Source organism: Trachurus japonicus, chromosome 20 (genome assembly GCF_045865225.1).
Source record: "Trachurus japonicus isolate A0001 chromosome 20, Traja_1.0".
Lineage (NCBI taxonomy): Eukaryota > Metazoa > Chordata > Actinopteri > Carangiformes > Carangidae > Trachurus > Trachurus japonicus.
In genome coordinates, this window is record NC_140926.1 from 23477763 (window position 1) to 23494544 (window position 16782).

Below are 16782 nucleotides of genomic sequence, written 5' to 3' on the forward strand. Positions count from 1 at the left end.
TAAGGCCCAAAAAATACTTAGGCCTAACAATGACATGGTGGTGCTGGATTCTTTGTTTCTTCATATCTTTATACATGTAATTTTATCTGATCAGTGGTTTGGGTTTGTTTGACAAATCAGTCAAGAAAAAAAAAAATTCTGTTTCTTTAGTCTGTTTTAGTATAATTACGAAAAAAGAATCTTGTTATAACAGAAACAGCTTGATATAACAGATACCTTCTAATTATCTTTCACTTTCAAAACTGAATTATCAGTTCCAATGAAAATATGTAAAATCATACTTTCCACTCCAGTGAATCAAATGTGAGACTTCCATCAGCATGAAAACTTTTTTTCTACAGTGCTGGAGAGGGTTTGCAGGGAAAAGTCGTGACTGTATCACTTTTATGTTGTGTTGATTTCTTTTACCTTGGTTTCAATCAACACCGGACATCACTCTTCTATTCCTGGTGATGTTTTGATATGTTTTTCAAACCATTTTCCATCCACTAAGACCCCATGGAGAAGACTAACAGGTAAGAAGAAACTATATTATAGAAAGATTTGTTTTATAATAATAATAAAAGACACTTTACACAGGCAGAATACAATGAATAAAACATTACACAAACTTCTACATTAAAAGCAGAGGTGTTGGGAGGTGTGTGCAGCTTAGGATGGGTTTGGGGAGTGAGTTCCAGAGGGAGGGGGCTGTGGTGGAGAAGGCTCTGTCCCCCCAGGTTCAGTGCTTGGTCTGTGCAGGTAGTGAAAGGAGATTTCCAGTGGATGAGTGGAGGTGGGAGGGGCTGTGGTGGTGAAGTAGGAGTAAGTAATGGGGAGCCAGTCCAGGTTTTGGAGGACAGGGTTGTTGTGGTCTCAGGAGCAGACTTCTGGATGCGTTGAAGTTTATTGAGGAGTTTGGATGATGAAGTTAAAGGATGCTGTTAGTCCAGTCTGGATGTGGTAAACGCATGGATGAGGGTTTCTGCAGCAGCCCCTCCCCGCCCCCCTCCCAATAAAAATCACATGTGTTAGCGAATTTATATAGAAAGAGAGAGATTTGCTCCCCCCCGATGCTGACTCCATGGTTACAGCCTTGGTGTGTGGGGAGGGAGAGAGAATTCAGTGGTCAAAAGTGAGACTGAAGTTGTGGGTGTCTTGGTGCAGGACATGGGGGGTCAAGGATGATAATGTCTGATTTGCCACTACTCAGTAGGAGGAGGAGGAGGAGGAGTTTGTTTGCATGATTTGATTTTTGGTGAGTGTGGAGTTGGTGATGGCTTTGGTAGAAATGTAAAGTTGTGACCATGGATGATTTTACCAAGGGGGAGCATGTACAGGATGAAGAGGAAAGGGACCAAGCACTGGCCCCTGGGGGACACCTGGGGACAGAGGAGCGGTGGAGCAGGATGGAGTGGTTGATGGTTTGGAAGGATGCTTTGAGGTGGAGGAAGATGAGGATGTTGAGGTGTCCAGAGTCTGAGGAGGGGAGGAGATCGTGGTGACTTTGAGGAGGGCTTTTTTCAGTTCTGTGTTTTAAGCAGAAACCAGATTGGAAAGATTCAGGTTAGTGGAGAAAAGGTGGGTTCTGAGTTGTGAAGCAACAGCATGTTTTTGTTGTTTTTCGTAGGCCTACAAATGCTTTGACTTGCTTTTGAGCATCTAGAACATGGACAGAATAAAGAAAGAAGGAAAAATGTGTTTCTTTTACTTTATTTTCTGATCCATTCAGTCATTTTAAAATCTATTTCCCCTGTAATGAAAATCTATTTCATTACACTTTATCCACTTCAAGGTTTCCAAGTGTTTGTTCAATAATTTTACAGTCATCTGTTAAGTCTGCAGATTAATTTTGATGTACTTGAAAACACTGATTTTGTGGAAACTCTCTTAATATTCATTTTTTCAGTGCACCACATTAACACACCAGTATCAGCAGCAGCAGAAAATAGACAGGTGTATTTGCAGTTACAGTTTATTTGTATAGGTTCACTTAACTTTGGTTTAATGTGACTTTATAAATCTATGATCAATTCATTGAACTACCCAGCCATATATAGTTCAGGTTAGCTACACAATTACCATCTACAACATGTAAAAGTCGTTTAAATGTTAATTCACTAAATGATCCATTAGTTCAATACAGTCAGAGGTTTTATCGTCACTTCATCAAATTGTAAATAAGCAACTCTTCTTATAATCAGCTAAAACGGCTAAAACATAGGGTTATGACTTCTCCATTGTGAAATAATGATAATTGGATCAATAAAATTATCTACAAATTGATTTGGTTTACAAGAATCTCGTCCACGGTGCAGTGTGGTCTAAACTATCAGTAAGGAGTGTCATCCAGGTCATTGTAGTGGTTAGGTGCTAAAATCAAAGGCAACTGGTCTGAAATTTATTTTGCAGTCAATCAAAGAGAAATGATTGAAGGTACCAAAGGTGCACTAAGGTCCAGTAAGAGGAGCACACAGGAGGAGTCTGAATCCACAGGAAGCAGAAGATCATTTAATACTCGGCAGGAACATGCAGCTCAAAAGCTGGTAGAAGGTCCAGAGGACAAGTTGTGGGTTTAGAAGCAAACACCAGCTCAGACAATGTTCAAGACAAAGTCGCTCAGTATGTTGATGGAGAAAGTGTCTTGGACTCAACACAATACTCTGCAGGATCTATATAAGCTGGAGAAGAAGTGATTTTACATCTTATCCATTAGAACAGCTCCAAATTTAGAACATTTTAAATCCCTGCTCAAAACCCACCTCTTCTCCCTGGCTTTTAACACTGATTGTTTTATATATTTTATTGGACTTTTATCTGATGCATTTAACTGTAATTGTAATTGTTTTAATTGTAAAGCGCATTGGCTAAAGGTGCTAGGCTATATAAATAAACCTTGACTTGACTTGATAACAGATTCTGGACTGTAAAAGGTGAGTATAAGATGACTGCTTCTGAATCAATTTTGCAGTGTCAAAATGAAATCTTGGGTTATGTTTATTGTCATTAGGCTAGGCTGACTCTAGTTGACTTGTGCTTCTTTTTACAGTCTATGCTTGTGCCACTGGAAGTAGAGAGCATATAATATTTCATATTTTCATTCTTTTGTATCTCAATATAGCACTTAGAAATAATATTTCCTTCTGTAGTGAAGTAATGTAGCTAGTCACAGTGTTTGATGTTTTGTACATAATAAATAAAGTTGGTTTTGAGGTGCTTGCTCCAACACTTTATTCCAGCCTTCTTTCTGCCATGGAACTCTCCTTGCGCTAGTTATTTGGGAATCGGGTTGCCAGGTTTGCCTCAGACCTGGCATCCCTTTCTGCCAGAGCGCCACCGGAACACATAAACGCCCCCCCTCGCGCACCCCTCCTTCGTGCCCCCTCCCCTTCCTCTACGGATGCTGCAGTAAAGTTGGCCGCGCCTGCGCACTTTCGGTCCTCTTTTTCTTGGAAGGTAAGTGTGGCATGGCGCGTGTTTCTGCCTTAGGGGGATAAACGGTGGACTAAACTGTAATTTAAGTCAACCCACGACGGGTCAAGAGGTACTAAAACAGTCGTAGCAAGGTTCGGGACGACGTCGAAGCGGTTCTGTATTTTCTGGGCGGTTGTTTTCGGCGGCAGGGCAGCAGCAGGGTGTGGGTGTCCGTGTACGGGCTAACGTTACCAGGCTGAATCAAAGGGACATGCGGCCTGCAGCGGCGCGGTCCGTAGAAGTGGCTTGTCATTCTCCATGCTAACGTGTGCTTTTTACCCCATCCCGCTGCCTATACCCGACCTAACGCCTTAATCCCGCTCGTTAAACGTACATTAGCGGCGGATACGCCCGGTGTTGTCGACCAAACTTGAATCTGTAGCTTTTATTTGGACGGTGCTGAATGGACGCGTTAACGCGACCAGCCGCTGTTAGCATCTCGTTAGCTAACACGCTCGAATAACGGTACTCGGTGTTAAAGACACGGCAGCGTATGGTGGCCGACGGTAAACCCCCCGCATAACGAGCTTACCCAGTTTAATATAATTGAAATGTAATGCAATCAGTTTTAACGGAAAACGGAAGATAACCTAATCCACTGGCAACGTAATCGTCTAAAGCCTTTGTAGCCTCTCTGGCGCTGTTGTACTTGTAAACTACAGGCCGGCTAACTCATTACAGCTGCTGCTAATATGTTAATACCGTTTCTAAAAAAAAACAAAAACACGCATGGTTTAACCCCCTCATTGAATTAATGTTTAATCACCTAGCAGGCGTTGTCTATTGTCATGTAATTGCCGTATACGAGTTGAAGGCGTTTTTTCACTTGTTGTTTACGAACAGCTCAGTGGCGCAGCCGCTCAGCCGCGTGTTTGACAGGGACGTTTTCCCGTGTTGCTCCATTTCGCTGTCACCTAAAGGCTTTATTTGATTGTTTCTGATCCGAAGTCGTCTGCGAAACGCATCACGATGATGCCACTTTTCCCGGAGATCTCGCGATATCGATTAAAAAAAGGCAACGCACAGTGGGGCCCAGGGCAGGCTGCTGCTGCGGTGCCGAGCTTAGCCCGGGACAGGCCCGTCAAACTGTTATTTAACACACCAGTTTTTAGCCACGTTTAGAATTTGGGAGGATATTTTCGTGGAGCCATTACGTGATAACTCCTGAACCCTTTCAACTCCATGGCAATGTCTCAAAAAACTGGAGGTTCCTTGCGATGTTAAATAAAGCACAGAATGTGATTAATTATATTGAATGAGATTAGTGTTTTGCCCTGGGATGCAGTCTGCACAAGTATCTCATGCTGCATGTTATGGTGGTTTAAAAAACCCCCACTGTAAATGGCTTACCTGTAAAGTTTAAGAGCAATTAGAACAGACCAGTCTTACCAGTTGGACTGCATATGATTTTTTTTCTGTACTAATCACAGTTGAGAGAAAAGGCCAAAACCAACAGTGCATGTTCTGAAATTCAGCTGAGTTTAATTGAAAATGAGTCGTAACAGTTAAATATCAGTGGTTTACAATTGAGTAAAAAATGCTAAAATGAATAGATTATATACTTGTAAAAACATTACATTTTCAACTGAGTCATTGTGATAAATGGTGCTGATTTAAAAAAAATCTGATGTTTTAATGTGAGGTCATGTTTATGTGTTTTCTGCAGTGCCCCAGACCCATTGCACCATGGCAGATCCCGATCTTGACTTCACGACTGGTGAGTCTGGCGCCTCCGCCACCTACCCCATGCAGTGCTCTGCTCTGCGTAAGAACGGCTACGTGGTGCTGAAGGGACGTCCTTGCAAAATTGTGGAGATGTCCACCTCCAAGACCGGCAAGCACGGGCATGCTAAGGTAAAAACCACCTCGACGCTATGACTGAACAGCTCCTTTAAACAGAGAGCAGATGGGAGTTGGCAGTGTGGGGCTTTTAGACGGAGCTTGGGAAGAGGGAAAAACTTGACTCCTGTCAGAGATGTGGCCCTTGGCAGAGACCTGGTGCTCAGCCCAGACCATAAGTATCTCAGATTTCAGACAGGTCTGATTCACGAGGTCTGAAGGGTTGGCTTTAATGTAACCTCCTTATCTTGAATCACCATCACGTGTACTTTAGTCTCCTGTGTAGTTTAGTTGCAATAAATGGAAAAATGGATGAATCTGGCTGTACAATTCAAAGGCTGTCATCACTTATTAGGTGATTTAAAGCGATGGTGTAAAATGCAACAATTCATGTTATGGCTCAATGACTCATTAGCCTGATGGAAAACATTTTCCTTTTGTGAGAATAAAAGCAGTAGTGATTTCTGCTGTGCTGATTTCTGAACCATTCTGTAAACTTGACCTTTCCTCTGCAGGTTAACCTGGTTGGAATCGACATCTTCACCAACAAGAAGTATGAAGATATGTGCCCCTCCACCCACAACATGGATGTTCCCTCCATCAAGAGGATAGACTACCAGGTATGCAAGGCAGCCCCCAAAACACCTCGGGACATTTCTGTCACGCCGGTGTCAGAGCGGTTAACTGGAGGAATGCATAGCTCAATTAGAAAGAACACGCGACCGCTGTCACCTGGGTCCTGTGGGAATGGTGGCAACACGTTGGGATCAGAGCCAAAAGTCCAGCAGCTGAAAAACCTCATCAACATGCTGAAGGCGTATAGACATGGACTTTATGTACTGTCATCAAAAGTTAAAATGGACATTTATGGTCAGAGGTTTTGTGGTTAATGATCATTTTGATCATTATCATTCATTATGCAGAGTCAAATGATCATTTTGACTCTGCATGTGAGCACAAGAAATATTGCTCAGAAGGGGCCGTAACAACAACTGTACTCGTTTAAACTGTAAGTGCACGTATGATGCCTGAAGTGGCGGATCATAAAGTCGGCACACTTTCCAGTTGTCCACAAGGATAACAGAGTAGAGGAGAGAGTCAGCTGATCTCCTGTCAGCTCTGGTAGCAGCAGCCCATCAGCGCTGAGCCAGCAGGTGCAGCAGCAGAGTCTCTCTCCTGGAGATGGTTCATATCAGACTCGGTCTGGGTCTGCTCTCATCCTCTGACCTACAACAACATGTACCGCACTGAGCATGAGGACAGCAACAGTGAACTGGATATTTCCTATTGGTACAGTAGCTAAACTAGCAAGTTTGAGCTACAGCTTGCTGTAACAGACCATAGTGACTGTACATCACCATGGAGCTGAGTGTCACAGGTTAAAAGGAGGGATCTAGCTGCTTGGTATCATTACTAACAGTGCAGAGGTGGGTTCAGGTCTGAGTGATTGACAGGCCGTTGGCTGGGCTCACGCTACCTGCCAGGGAGGAGAAAGTGACGAGTCAGCAGGTGCAGTCCTCTGCATATCTGGCCATCCCAGCCTGAAAGCTCAACACAAAGTCTGTGGATGGTCTGGTTTTGTTGCCAGTGCATGAAAAGCCCAACATACCTGAAGCCCTGCAGCTGGAGGCTGACAGCTGTGTTTCCTCCAAGCGCCTCTCCTCACCTGTCTTTAATGGACTTTATGGCTTTATTCATGATTTGGGCTAGTTATGTAAATACTGTGGCTTTGTTGTCCTTGGCTTCTTATGGACAAAAAGACTAGAGACAATGTGGGAACTGACCACAACCCAGGCTTCACCATCACCACACTGCTGGAGTCAACACTGTATTTATCTGCCTGGTTCATGATACTGGTGAATACTTTGGCTCATAGTTATTGAAGTGAATTGGATATTTGAGTTTTCAGGAGATTAAACCAAACTAACAAGGAACAGCAGACCAATGTTGACAAGACTGATAGTGATAACTGCCATGTTGGTACTAGTTGATGGGTGGGTAATGTCAGGTGACAGCTGTGTACTTCACACCAGTCACGCTGTCTGTTGGACTTCAATGATTGAACCACAGAAATCAGACCTGCACACGTTCAGTCAGGATGAATGTGTCTCTTCTTCCTCTAGCCGTTGTCTTCAGGGTTATTTAACAAGTGATGTTGCACAAAGTAGCTAAGAATCAGGAAGTGGGCAATTTCTAAATTGTTTTGTGAAAACAGCTGATGCAGGTGACACTGAGATTGTTTGGTGTCAATAAAACCACAAGCTGCTGCAGCAGTTTAGCCCCCACTGAGTGGCATCCACTCCTCTGAACCTGAATGAAATCAGTGTTGACCTCAAACAGAATCTAACAGTGCAGTAGTAATGATCTTTGTCCACTTAAAGGTCAGACTTTAAGATGTAGAGGTTGTTTAGGTTCTCGTCAGGTCTTCCTCAGGTTGCATTTGAACCAACTTTCACAACTTGTCACCATCACTAACAGTTAAAGCACCTGACCCTCCACATTAACCCCCACAGCCTGCTGCACCAGCTTTGACTCTGTTGCTGCAGTTGTGGTCAGAATGTCGTCATTGTTGCTCCATCATCAGTTGGAGAGTTGGTTAATGCAGAGAAATGAACTCTTTTGTCATGTAGTAAAATATTAGATGTGTGTTGTGATGTAGATGAATGTGTTTGACTGACTCTGTGTCTGTGTCTCTCCTCCAGCTGGTTAACATCAACGATAGCTACATGTCTTTGATGAGCGACAACGGTGACATCAGGGAGGACCTGCGTGTCCCTGAAAACGAAGTCGGCAAGGAAATTGAGGCCAAGTTTGACGCGGGTGATGAATTCATGGTGAGTGTAAAAGTTTGGCGCTTCTAACCCCCCCTCCCAGCTCTGAATATATTTACTGTGTTACTGAAGAGGAGATTCAGCTGAAGGTCACAGAGCTTAAGGATGAGTCCAGATCTTAGACTGAAGGTTTATGTTTGATGCCCCAAAACCAGGAGATGTAAACAGAGCACATTCTGGACAGAAACGTAAATGTCATGTTGATGAGGCAGTAGCTGATGTCATTTAACCATGAATGTTGAGTGGGACTTCAGTGACCAGGATGCAGAGTCCTGAATTAGAGCAGAAAGTTTCCCTGCAGGCAAAATGTGAGGAGTGTGATCTGCATGTGTAAAGTTTCAGATGATTGACTCGAACACGTTGTGCGCGCTCTCTCTCTCTCTCCGCAGGTCACCGTGATTTCTGCCATGGGGGAGGAATGTGCTGTCGCCACCAAGGTCTTGGCCAGCAAATAGGGAGACGGACTTTGCTGCCCAGGCAACAAGCACCACCCACAACCAGTCTCTTGCATTCTCATTGGTTCTGTCACCAAAGCGTCGGCCTTCACAGACAACCTCAATCATTCTGTTGTGATTTCTCATCATTGATCTTTTATTTTCTCCCCTTCTTGTTTCTCTTTTCCATTGCTGTTGGGAATGTTCCACTGCAGTCCGCTGCGTGGTCCTCTGCCTGATCACTGAGGTTTTGTTTGGTAACAATCTACTTTATATAAAACAACTTCAAAAATAATGATCAGTTGCTCATTCCTGCTTATTTTTGCCTTCAACGTGTTGGTTTTGCCACTCACATTCCTGAATGTTTAAATAACAACGGGATTCAGCTTTTGTATAATTATTTTTTTATATTCTTTAGATTGAATATAGCAGGTCTAAAGCCTTTTAGAGGGAGCGGGTTGGGGAGGGTGGCAGTTTTTGAGTTGTTAAAGCAGCGGGAGGGAGGGTTACCCCTGTAGATACTAAATTGTGGTTTAGGTTGTCCCTCTAGCAGCCATACAGCTTTCCAGCATGGCCTCTGCTCTGGTTCCTGAGTGGATTGGGCAGAACAAGGTCCTTTTCCCCCCTAATCGCTGGGATTGGTGGTGGCTAGCACTTAAGAGCACTTGAGGTCCACCCCAGCATGTCAAAGCTCTAAAACCAAGAAAAGAGAAGTCTTTTTTTTTTTTCTCTTCTTCCCCCTAACCCCAAGAACAGAAACAAACTTCAGTGATTTACCCTCGTGATGCCAATCTCTTGTCTGTGTAGAAGTTTGAGGGGCGTGAGGGTCTGTGCGCTCACACCTCGCTCACCAGGGCGGCGGCGGCTTCGCCCCGCGGCCCTGGCCATCCCCCAATACAAAAGGAGTGTGATTTTTATTTTTTTTTGTTTTGTTTTGAGAGGCGTGAGTGTGTAAGCGGCGTGGGGGCCTCCGACATGTGGGAGGCGGTTTGCAGTGAGGTGTGTGGTTCTTTTGAGGGACTCAATCGGGTTGGGGAGGGTGGTAGAGTTGCAAACTTTTTGTTCACTCGAGGCCTTTATCACCTGACTGGAGATGGCAAAAATAAAACGATGAAACAAATGGACAAAAACTGCAAACTATGTCTGTCTGTCTGCTTTTGTTTCCAAAGTAAAAACCTGTCATTCGGTTATCTCCAAAAAAAAACAAAAAACTTCTGAAATATATGAACTCAAAACCTCAAACTGATTTCTAGAACCAAAACATTAAACTCAGGTCTTCAGCACCTGTACGCCAAGAGATGGACAGTGGTGTGGGTGAACACGCTGCTCAAAATATTAAAGTTCCAGTGGAGTGGGTCCAACAGTCATGCCCCCGGGGGCAGCAGAAGGCCTCATTCACTGCATTTTCACATCTTCCTGTGTTATACTGGTTTAAAAACAGCACCTGAAATTCAAATGCACTTTTTTTTTTTTTTCAAGCTTCAGTTAAAGACAGACCAACCTCCTGCCGCACTCCTGAAATGAAATAAACATATATACAAGGGAAATAAAACCCAAACCCCATTGGACCCTGTGCAGCTTTTATTTCCTCCACCAGTGTTGCTCAGCTGCCTCACTGACCCCCTGCAGACTGTGTCAGACTGGTGCCTGTTAATAAAGGCTGCATGTGTGGGGGAAAAAAATGACCACATGCACATTGTGTGTAGGAGAAAACAGCAGCATCACAAACGGTCATGCATAGTTTACAGAATGTATTGTAACAATAATCTAGCCTGGTCAAGACAGTGAATGCTGACTTCCCACTGAAACAAGTGTGTGTGTGCGTGCGTGTGTGAGAAAAATATTTCAAACTAATAGAAGTGACTTGGCCGAAACTGCTGAAAAGGAAAAAAAAAATAAAAGGAACCTGAGAATCAACTGCACAATACAGTATTTGTTGTATTTGTTCATATTGACGGCACATGTAGGCTATTATTATGGACATGTATTATTATTATAGGGAAGATTTAACTATAATAAAAAAAACTATGCTGTGTGTTATATAGAAGTATAGAGATGTGTCCAGATGGGGATGATGGTAAACCTCTGGAGTTATAAAATGGATGCTGCACACTTTCTGTTTCAGTCTTCCCTCCTGCTCCAGCAGCAGCAGCAGCATCTTCAGCTGTGTCTGTACTTGAAGCCGTGGCAGCGGAGGAGTGACAGACACACCCTGCCTCAACCACTCTGACTGGATGAATCATACACTCCTGCATGTGCACACTGGCAGCACAATGGAAACAAGGATGCATGTGTATCAGACCTGTTGTGGTTCCTCTGACTCATAAGGAGGATTTTGTTTTATTTTGTCAGTGTGTGGTCATAGAGACTCAGCTGAATGAGCTGAGGTCCAGAGCAGAGCAGGGGGGGCCAATGATTAACCAAGCTCAGCAGGTTTATTATCAGGGTGTGTTTGAGCTATAGTTGACCTTAGGACTTGCATTATCCTACACAGACAGCTGCTGAAACAACAACAGGCCCGACTTGTCTTTTGTTTTCAGACCAACCGGAGCAGAAAACCGGTTCAGTCTACAATGTCAGCGCTTCGTGACACCAAAAGCAGATCTCACACAGCTGAATGATGTATCTCAGAGTCACACAGGAGGCATGAGGAGCCGCCGGAGCACACAGCTCGTAAAGTCGAGCCATTTTCCCAGATTCATGTGTGGAAATGTTTATTCCTGCCGTTGACACTGGCATTACCATATATGGTAAGGGCGTCCCAGGCAGCGCGGGCTACGTCACCGCTGCGTCACCTCCGCTGCTTCCTTTCCCGTCCGATCTCCTAACATGGCGCCGGTGAGTTCAGGCTGCGGCCCCGGAATTTAGTGGATTTAACGTTATTTTCCCAGTTTTCGTTGTTTTCCCGCTCTGCTCGGCTACAGCTCTGAAGGAAATATACACTCGCACAAATGTGGGTGTGAATTTAGCGGAACTTCGTGGAGTTTTAGCGTTAACTCGTACTCGTACCGGTCCCGACGTCTGCTAACACGTGTCCCATTCATTTGACAGAGTGGAGACTGAAGTCCATTGAAATAAAATGTGTTTTACATGAAACCATTGGATATCTGTTACTGGAGTGTGGTCTGCGCTCTTTGCTGACAGACTCTATACAGTTTAAGTTGTTTGAGTTAATTCGGCACAACTCTTAACCTTATAAAATGTACACTTTATAAGCAGCTGTCAGCTTGTTGTGTAACATTGCTGAACTCAGGTTTGAGTGACGTAATGATATTTTGCCTCAATTAGTTCATGAATATTACTAAATTAATTACTATATTAATAAAACTAATTAATCACTATGGGAACATTTGAAGTAGAGATGTATTGTTGGTTACCAGTAGAAAGTGCTGTTGCTCAGATGGTTTATTATGATCCTAATGCTGGTGTTTGACATCACAGATGAAACAGAAGAGGCCAACTGTTGGCAAGAGAGCCAAGAAGGGAGCTGCATGGAAGTTCACCTTGGACCTGACCCACCCTGTGGAGGACGGGATCCTGGACTCTGCAAACTTTGTAAGTTGGGCAGACCTTACAGTCGGGAATTAACAAAGGAAGCTTTTTTGTTGAACAGCCTTGTCTGAAGCATAAACAATTTATGGAACAGTAAATGTGGTGGTCTTTGCAAGCAGCTAACCCTGTGTCTGGACTAGGGCTCCCTTCCCTAGCTCCTCATTTACTAGGGTTCCCTTCCCTAGTGCATCACTGTGCTTTGTTCAATAGGAAATCTTCCTCAAAGAGAGGATCAAGGTCAATGGAAAGACGGGGAACCTGGGTAACGTCGTCCAGGTCGGCCGCATGAAGAACAAGATCAACGTCACGTCTGAGAAGCAGTTCTCCAAGAGGTGAGACGAGACCTGCTGGAGCTGCAGTGACTACCACACAGTGTTGGTGTGAAATACTTCTTTTTTTTTTCCACTTAAAAAACAAACTGTGAATAAAAACGCCCCCCTCTTCTCTTGCCAGGTATCTGAAGTACTTGACAAAGAAGTACCTGAAGAAGAACAACCTGCGTGACTGGCTCAGAGTGGTGGCGTCGGACAAGGAGACGTACGAGCTGCGGTACTTCCAGATCAGTCAGGACGACGAGGAGTCAGAGGCCGACGACGAGTAAACGGCCTCAGCTGGAGAGAGAGAGGACAATAAATGTGGAAAAAATACTTCTCTGTTCTGTGTTTTTGTTCTCTCACATCTGAGGCTGCATCAGAAGGAGGCACAGCTCTAACATCTTAAAGGGATAGTTCAACATTTTGGCAACTGCCATAATTCCTATATTTTTTGGAGTAGTTTTGTTACCTTTAATTGTCGGTGCAAGCTATTTTTAGAACGGCAGAGCTGTGAGCTGCTCAGAGCTACGCTACGGAGGCTAATGGGATTTCTTGGTTTCCCTCATCAAATACATAATCCAACAACAGTTGTTTTCGAGGCAAATACTGCTTGCTGAAAAACTGCCCCTGGCAGGAACGCGCATCAGCGGTTTTGCATGAATTCCCCTCTAAAACAACACTGGTAACATTCTGTTATTATCTCATAGCGTGGTGAATGTGCAGGTCACAACTTGTCCACCAGAGCGTTTTGAAGTTGTTGGATTGTGTATTTGATGAGTTTGATGAGGGAAACCAAGAAATACCAGCTCGCAGCTCTGCTCTGCCGTTCTAAAAATAACTTGCACAGGCAATTAAAGGTAACAAACCTACTCATAAAACTATAGGGATTATGGCAGTGGGCTAATTTGCCAAAATGTTGAACTATCCCTTTAACTGCTGGTCGATCAGTGTTGGTATATTCTTTTCACTCACATTCACTTCACATTTTTTACACCTGTTTCTCTAGGTTGCATCTGATTAGATGCTGCTGTAGCAGTGAACATCACAAACTGATGTTATTCAGCATCACCAATATGTTCACTTCCAGTTTCAACAAAAGCTGGACTACTGAGCAGTAATTAGTGGATTGTTGTATAGACTGTGTTAGATGTAATAAGGTATTCCTAATGAACTGATGAGTATGTGTGTGCCCATGCAGCAGGTGCTGATGTGCTGCCCCGTGGCCCTGGAGGCTGTGGAGCAGCACACTAAACCTCCACTAGGCGGCGGTACACACTTGTCAAATCATCATACAGTACTAAGACATGATGAAGAGTGGTCAGACCAAACCGATGCAGCTGGACAGAAGCTGAAGCACGTGTGATGACTGCATAACTCACATTTATCATTTACAGACAGTGCACATACAGTGACACTGGTTTCCTTTGACTTATTTTCAGTCTGATGTAACTTTTCAGTTCAGTCCACAGTGAAAACTCACAGACTGTCGTACCCAGAGACAAAAACACCCCAGCCTCCTAAATGTGCCATTTTTAATATCTCGCCTCCGATTTATAATGACAGCGCTCCAAAATGTGAGACAGTCCAAGTACATTTTTAATTTTTTACATGTGCAACCAGTACATTTGTCTTTTTTTTTTTTACCTTTTCTTTTTTTTTCCCTTATCACTGGTGAAACATGGAAGGGCCAACTCAGATAATCTGGTATCTGTCATGACAGGCGACAGGCACAATGTGTGTCAGGATCATTAATGAAAAGGAAATGTGAATATTTGCTTTGCAAGTTGATTTATGCCCCTGAACTTTCTGCTTTCACTCCTAAAATGTTAAGTTAGGGGTCACTGTGATCCTACTAAAAATGTTAGTCTGGAGCCCTGAATGATAACCCTGAAAACATCATTTGAATGATCCTTTAAACTTCCAGAGACACACAGCTGTGTTGGTATGTACAATCAGGACAAACAGGTTGATTTGATCCTGAATCCAGATCAGTAAAAATACCTACACCACCATTCCAACATACAGATTGTTTCTGGATGTCACAAGTCAGATGAACTTCCCTCAAATCCAATGAATCTTAACTGGCTGACAGTCGAATCCTCATGGGAGCTGTAGTTTTATGTGAAACAGCATTATATCTATAGTGTGGAAATGATCGTTCCTACATGAATATATATATCATGTGTTGAAAGCCTGGCACATTTCAGCAGAATTAAAGAAACCCTAAAACCTCATCATCATCAACAGTTGAAGAATCTCTTTCTTCTCACACATGAGGCCGTGCTGTCCACTTCCATCCACTTCCATCCTTTTATGCTTCAGGCTGCCATGAAAACTTTTATTCTCTTAAACAGAAAATGATGTTTTGCTTTGCCCCTGCTTCTTCTCGGTGTGTGTGTGTGTGTGTGTGTGTGTGTGTGTGTGTGTGTGTCTGGATCCACTCCCATCCACTCATCTGTTGTGTATAAAGTGCGTACCCTCAGGAATGCGTCCACCTTCAGCTCTGCAGTCAGTGGCGCCTCCTGTCTTCATACAGGTCCAGACTGCAGCTGTCTGTTGTAGCATCTCCAGTCAGTACTAAAGCTACAACATGTGGAGGCTGCTGATATCAGTTGTTTTCCTTACTTTCCTTAATAATAAATAATATCTGTATATTTATATTATCAGCCCTCATACTCTGATTTACTGTAAGAAAACCTTTCTCTACCAATCCTGACCTGTTGTGGTTGTCTGTTGCGTTGGCTCTGTATGGTCGAGACTTTTACTTTGGCAGGATTCAGGAGAAGCTCAGCAGGTGATCCAAGAGAACTGATGAATTCAACCTCGTAGTGATTTTGTTCTTGGATGTGATGATTTGTTACAGTCTCCACATCTGGAGGGAAAGTTGAAAAAGCCGTCGCTGTGGCAGTTGTGTTTTTCCACTTTATTTAAACAAGGTAAAATCAACTTTTTAACATAACATAAAAGCAGTTACACTTTTTCATTTATCTTTCGTTGGGATTTCAGGTGTTTTCCAAGTCAAAAAAAACCAAACAACAACAACAACAAAAAACACCTGCTGGGAGCCTTTCCCAAATATCAGAGATAGTGAGAGCATTTTGCATCCTTCAAGATTTCAAGATGTTTATTTTCATATACACAGATGTAAAAAAAAAAAAAACATGCAATTCACATTCACATTACAAAACATAAAAAAAAGCAAAAATCTTAATTCCATGTTGGCTGATTTTAATCTATGAAATGCTGTGACACAGTGGAACACAGTTTTGCACCAAATATTCTTTCTTCTCTCACTGCCTCCATGTTTGAGATGATGTTGGACTGATGAATCATCAGCCAATCAGAATATCTGGCTGTTCCCAGCAGCTTATAGATACAAGATGACTGCCTCTCAAACCCATGGCAGGCTTATGATAAATAAACACTGAGATACACTGGTCCGTGTGTGTGTGTGTGTGTCCAGTGTGACACCATGTCTGCAGGTAACGCTGTAAACTGACTCTTTGTATCAGATTACCTGCACATTAATGCAGCACACACACAGCCAGCAGCACGCTATAGAATGTGCATCAAGTTTCATTGAATACGTAGAAATATTTATAAAAGAGTTGTCCATAAAAAGAAAAGTCAGTGAAGGAGGAATAATCATCATCAGTTATAAAACCATCAAATTTTCAGTTTAAAAGTGAAATCTTCCCATCACAGTGTGAATCATTTGTTGATTGATGTCAGTTCTGTTCCTGTAAACAAACCAACATGGAGAAGGAGTTTGGAAAAAGCTTTGCATGGAATTTTAGCAGCTGCTGAGTTGGCATGTCAACAGATCCATCTCTACGGCAACTGACTAAACTCCACCCAATAATTTAGACGACAATGCAGCTGATAGCTCTTGCAAAAAGCAAGTAAGTGGACCAAGGCCGTAACCATGGAGTCAACATTTTGGGGGACCAAATCTCTCTCTTTCTATATATATACTGTGTACGTACATTCGCTAACACATTGGATACTTTTTTATTTTTATTTTTTAATCAGCTAGCTATATATTGTGGGGGGGTGGGGCATATCCAAATATTGGGGGGGATATGTCCCCCCCAATGTATATGGTAATTACGGCCTTGAAGTGGATTTTGAGTTGGAATTCTGTCTGAGCTATATGCCAACCTACAAACCGAGAGAAAACTACTGTAGAGTTCTGAAAGCTACTCACACACACACACACACACACACACCTGGCCAGTTCCCACCCTTGCATACAGTCAGTCACCTGCTGCAGCTAAAAATGATCTCAGACACACCGTCACAGCAGCTATCCTGTCCTCCACCACCGCATGACTGATGACCACTACACACACACACACA

General features: G+C 43.2%; 2 protein-coding genes across 5 annotated transcripts; both read left to right on the top strand.

Moving 5' to 3' along the window:
- The first annotated feature begins 3371 nt into the window (after positions 1-3371).
- eif5a (eukaryotic translation initiation factor 5A) lies at positions 3372-8852 on the top strand. Of its 4 annotated transcripts, none has more exons than XM_085763572.1 (5): positions 3372-3435; positions 5120-5307; positions 5808-5912; positions 7995-8126; positions 8513-8852. In XM_085763572.1, exons 2-5 carry the CDS (start codon positions 5140-5142, stop codon positions 8576-8578), a joined length of 471 nt encoding a protein of 156 aa, XP_085619698.1. In that variant the 5' UTR covers positions 3372-3435; positions 5120-5139; the 3' UTR covers positions 8579-8852. The 4 variants fall into 4 exon arrangements, with proteins under 4 accessions (XP_085619698.1, XP_085619700.1, XP_085619701.1 ...); XM_085763574.1 differs by having other exon boundaries at positions 3419-3684; XM_085763575.1 differs by having other exon boundaries at positions 3419-3545.
- A 2375-nt stretch (positions 8853-11227) lies between these two features.
- Positions 11228-12756, top strand: rpl22l1 (ribosomal protein L22-like 1). The gene is made up of 4 exons (XM_085762631.1): positions 11228-11395; positions 11999-12112; positions 12320-12441; positions 12563-12756. The coding sequence occupies exons 1-4, from the start codon at positions 11387-11389 to the stop codon at positions 12708-12710; spliced, it is 393 nt and encodes a 130-aa protein (XP_085618757.1). The 5' UTR covers positions 11228-11386; the 3' UTR covers positions 12711-12756.
- The last annotated feature ends 4026 nt before the right edge of the window (positions 12757-16782 follow it).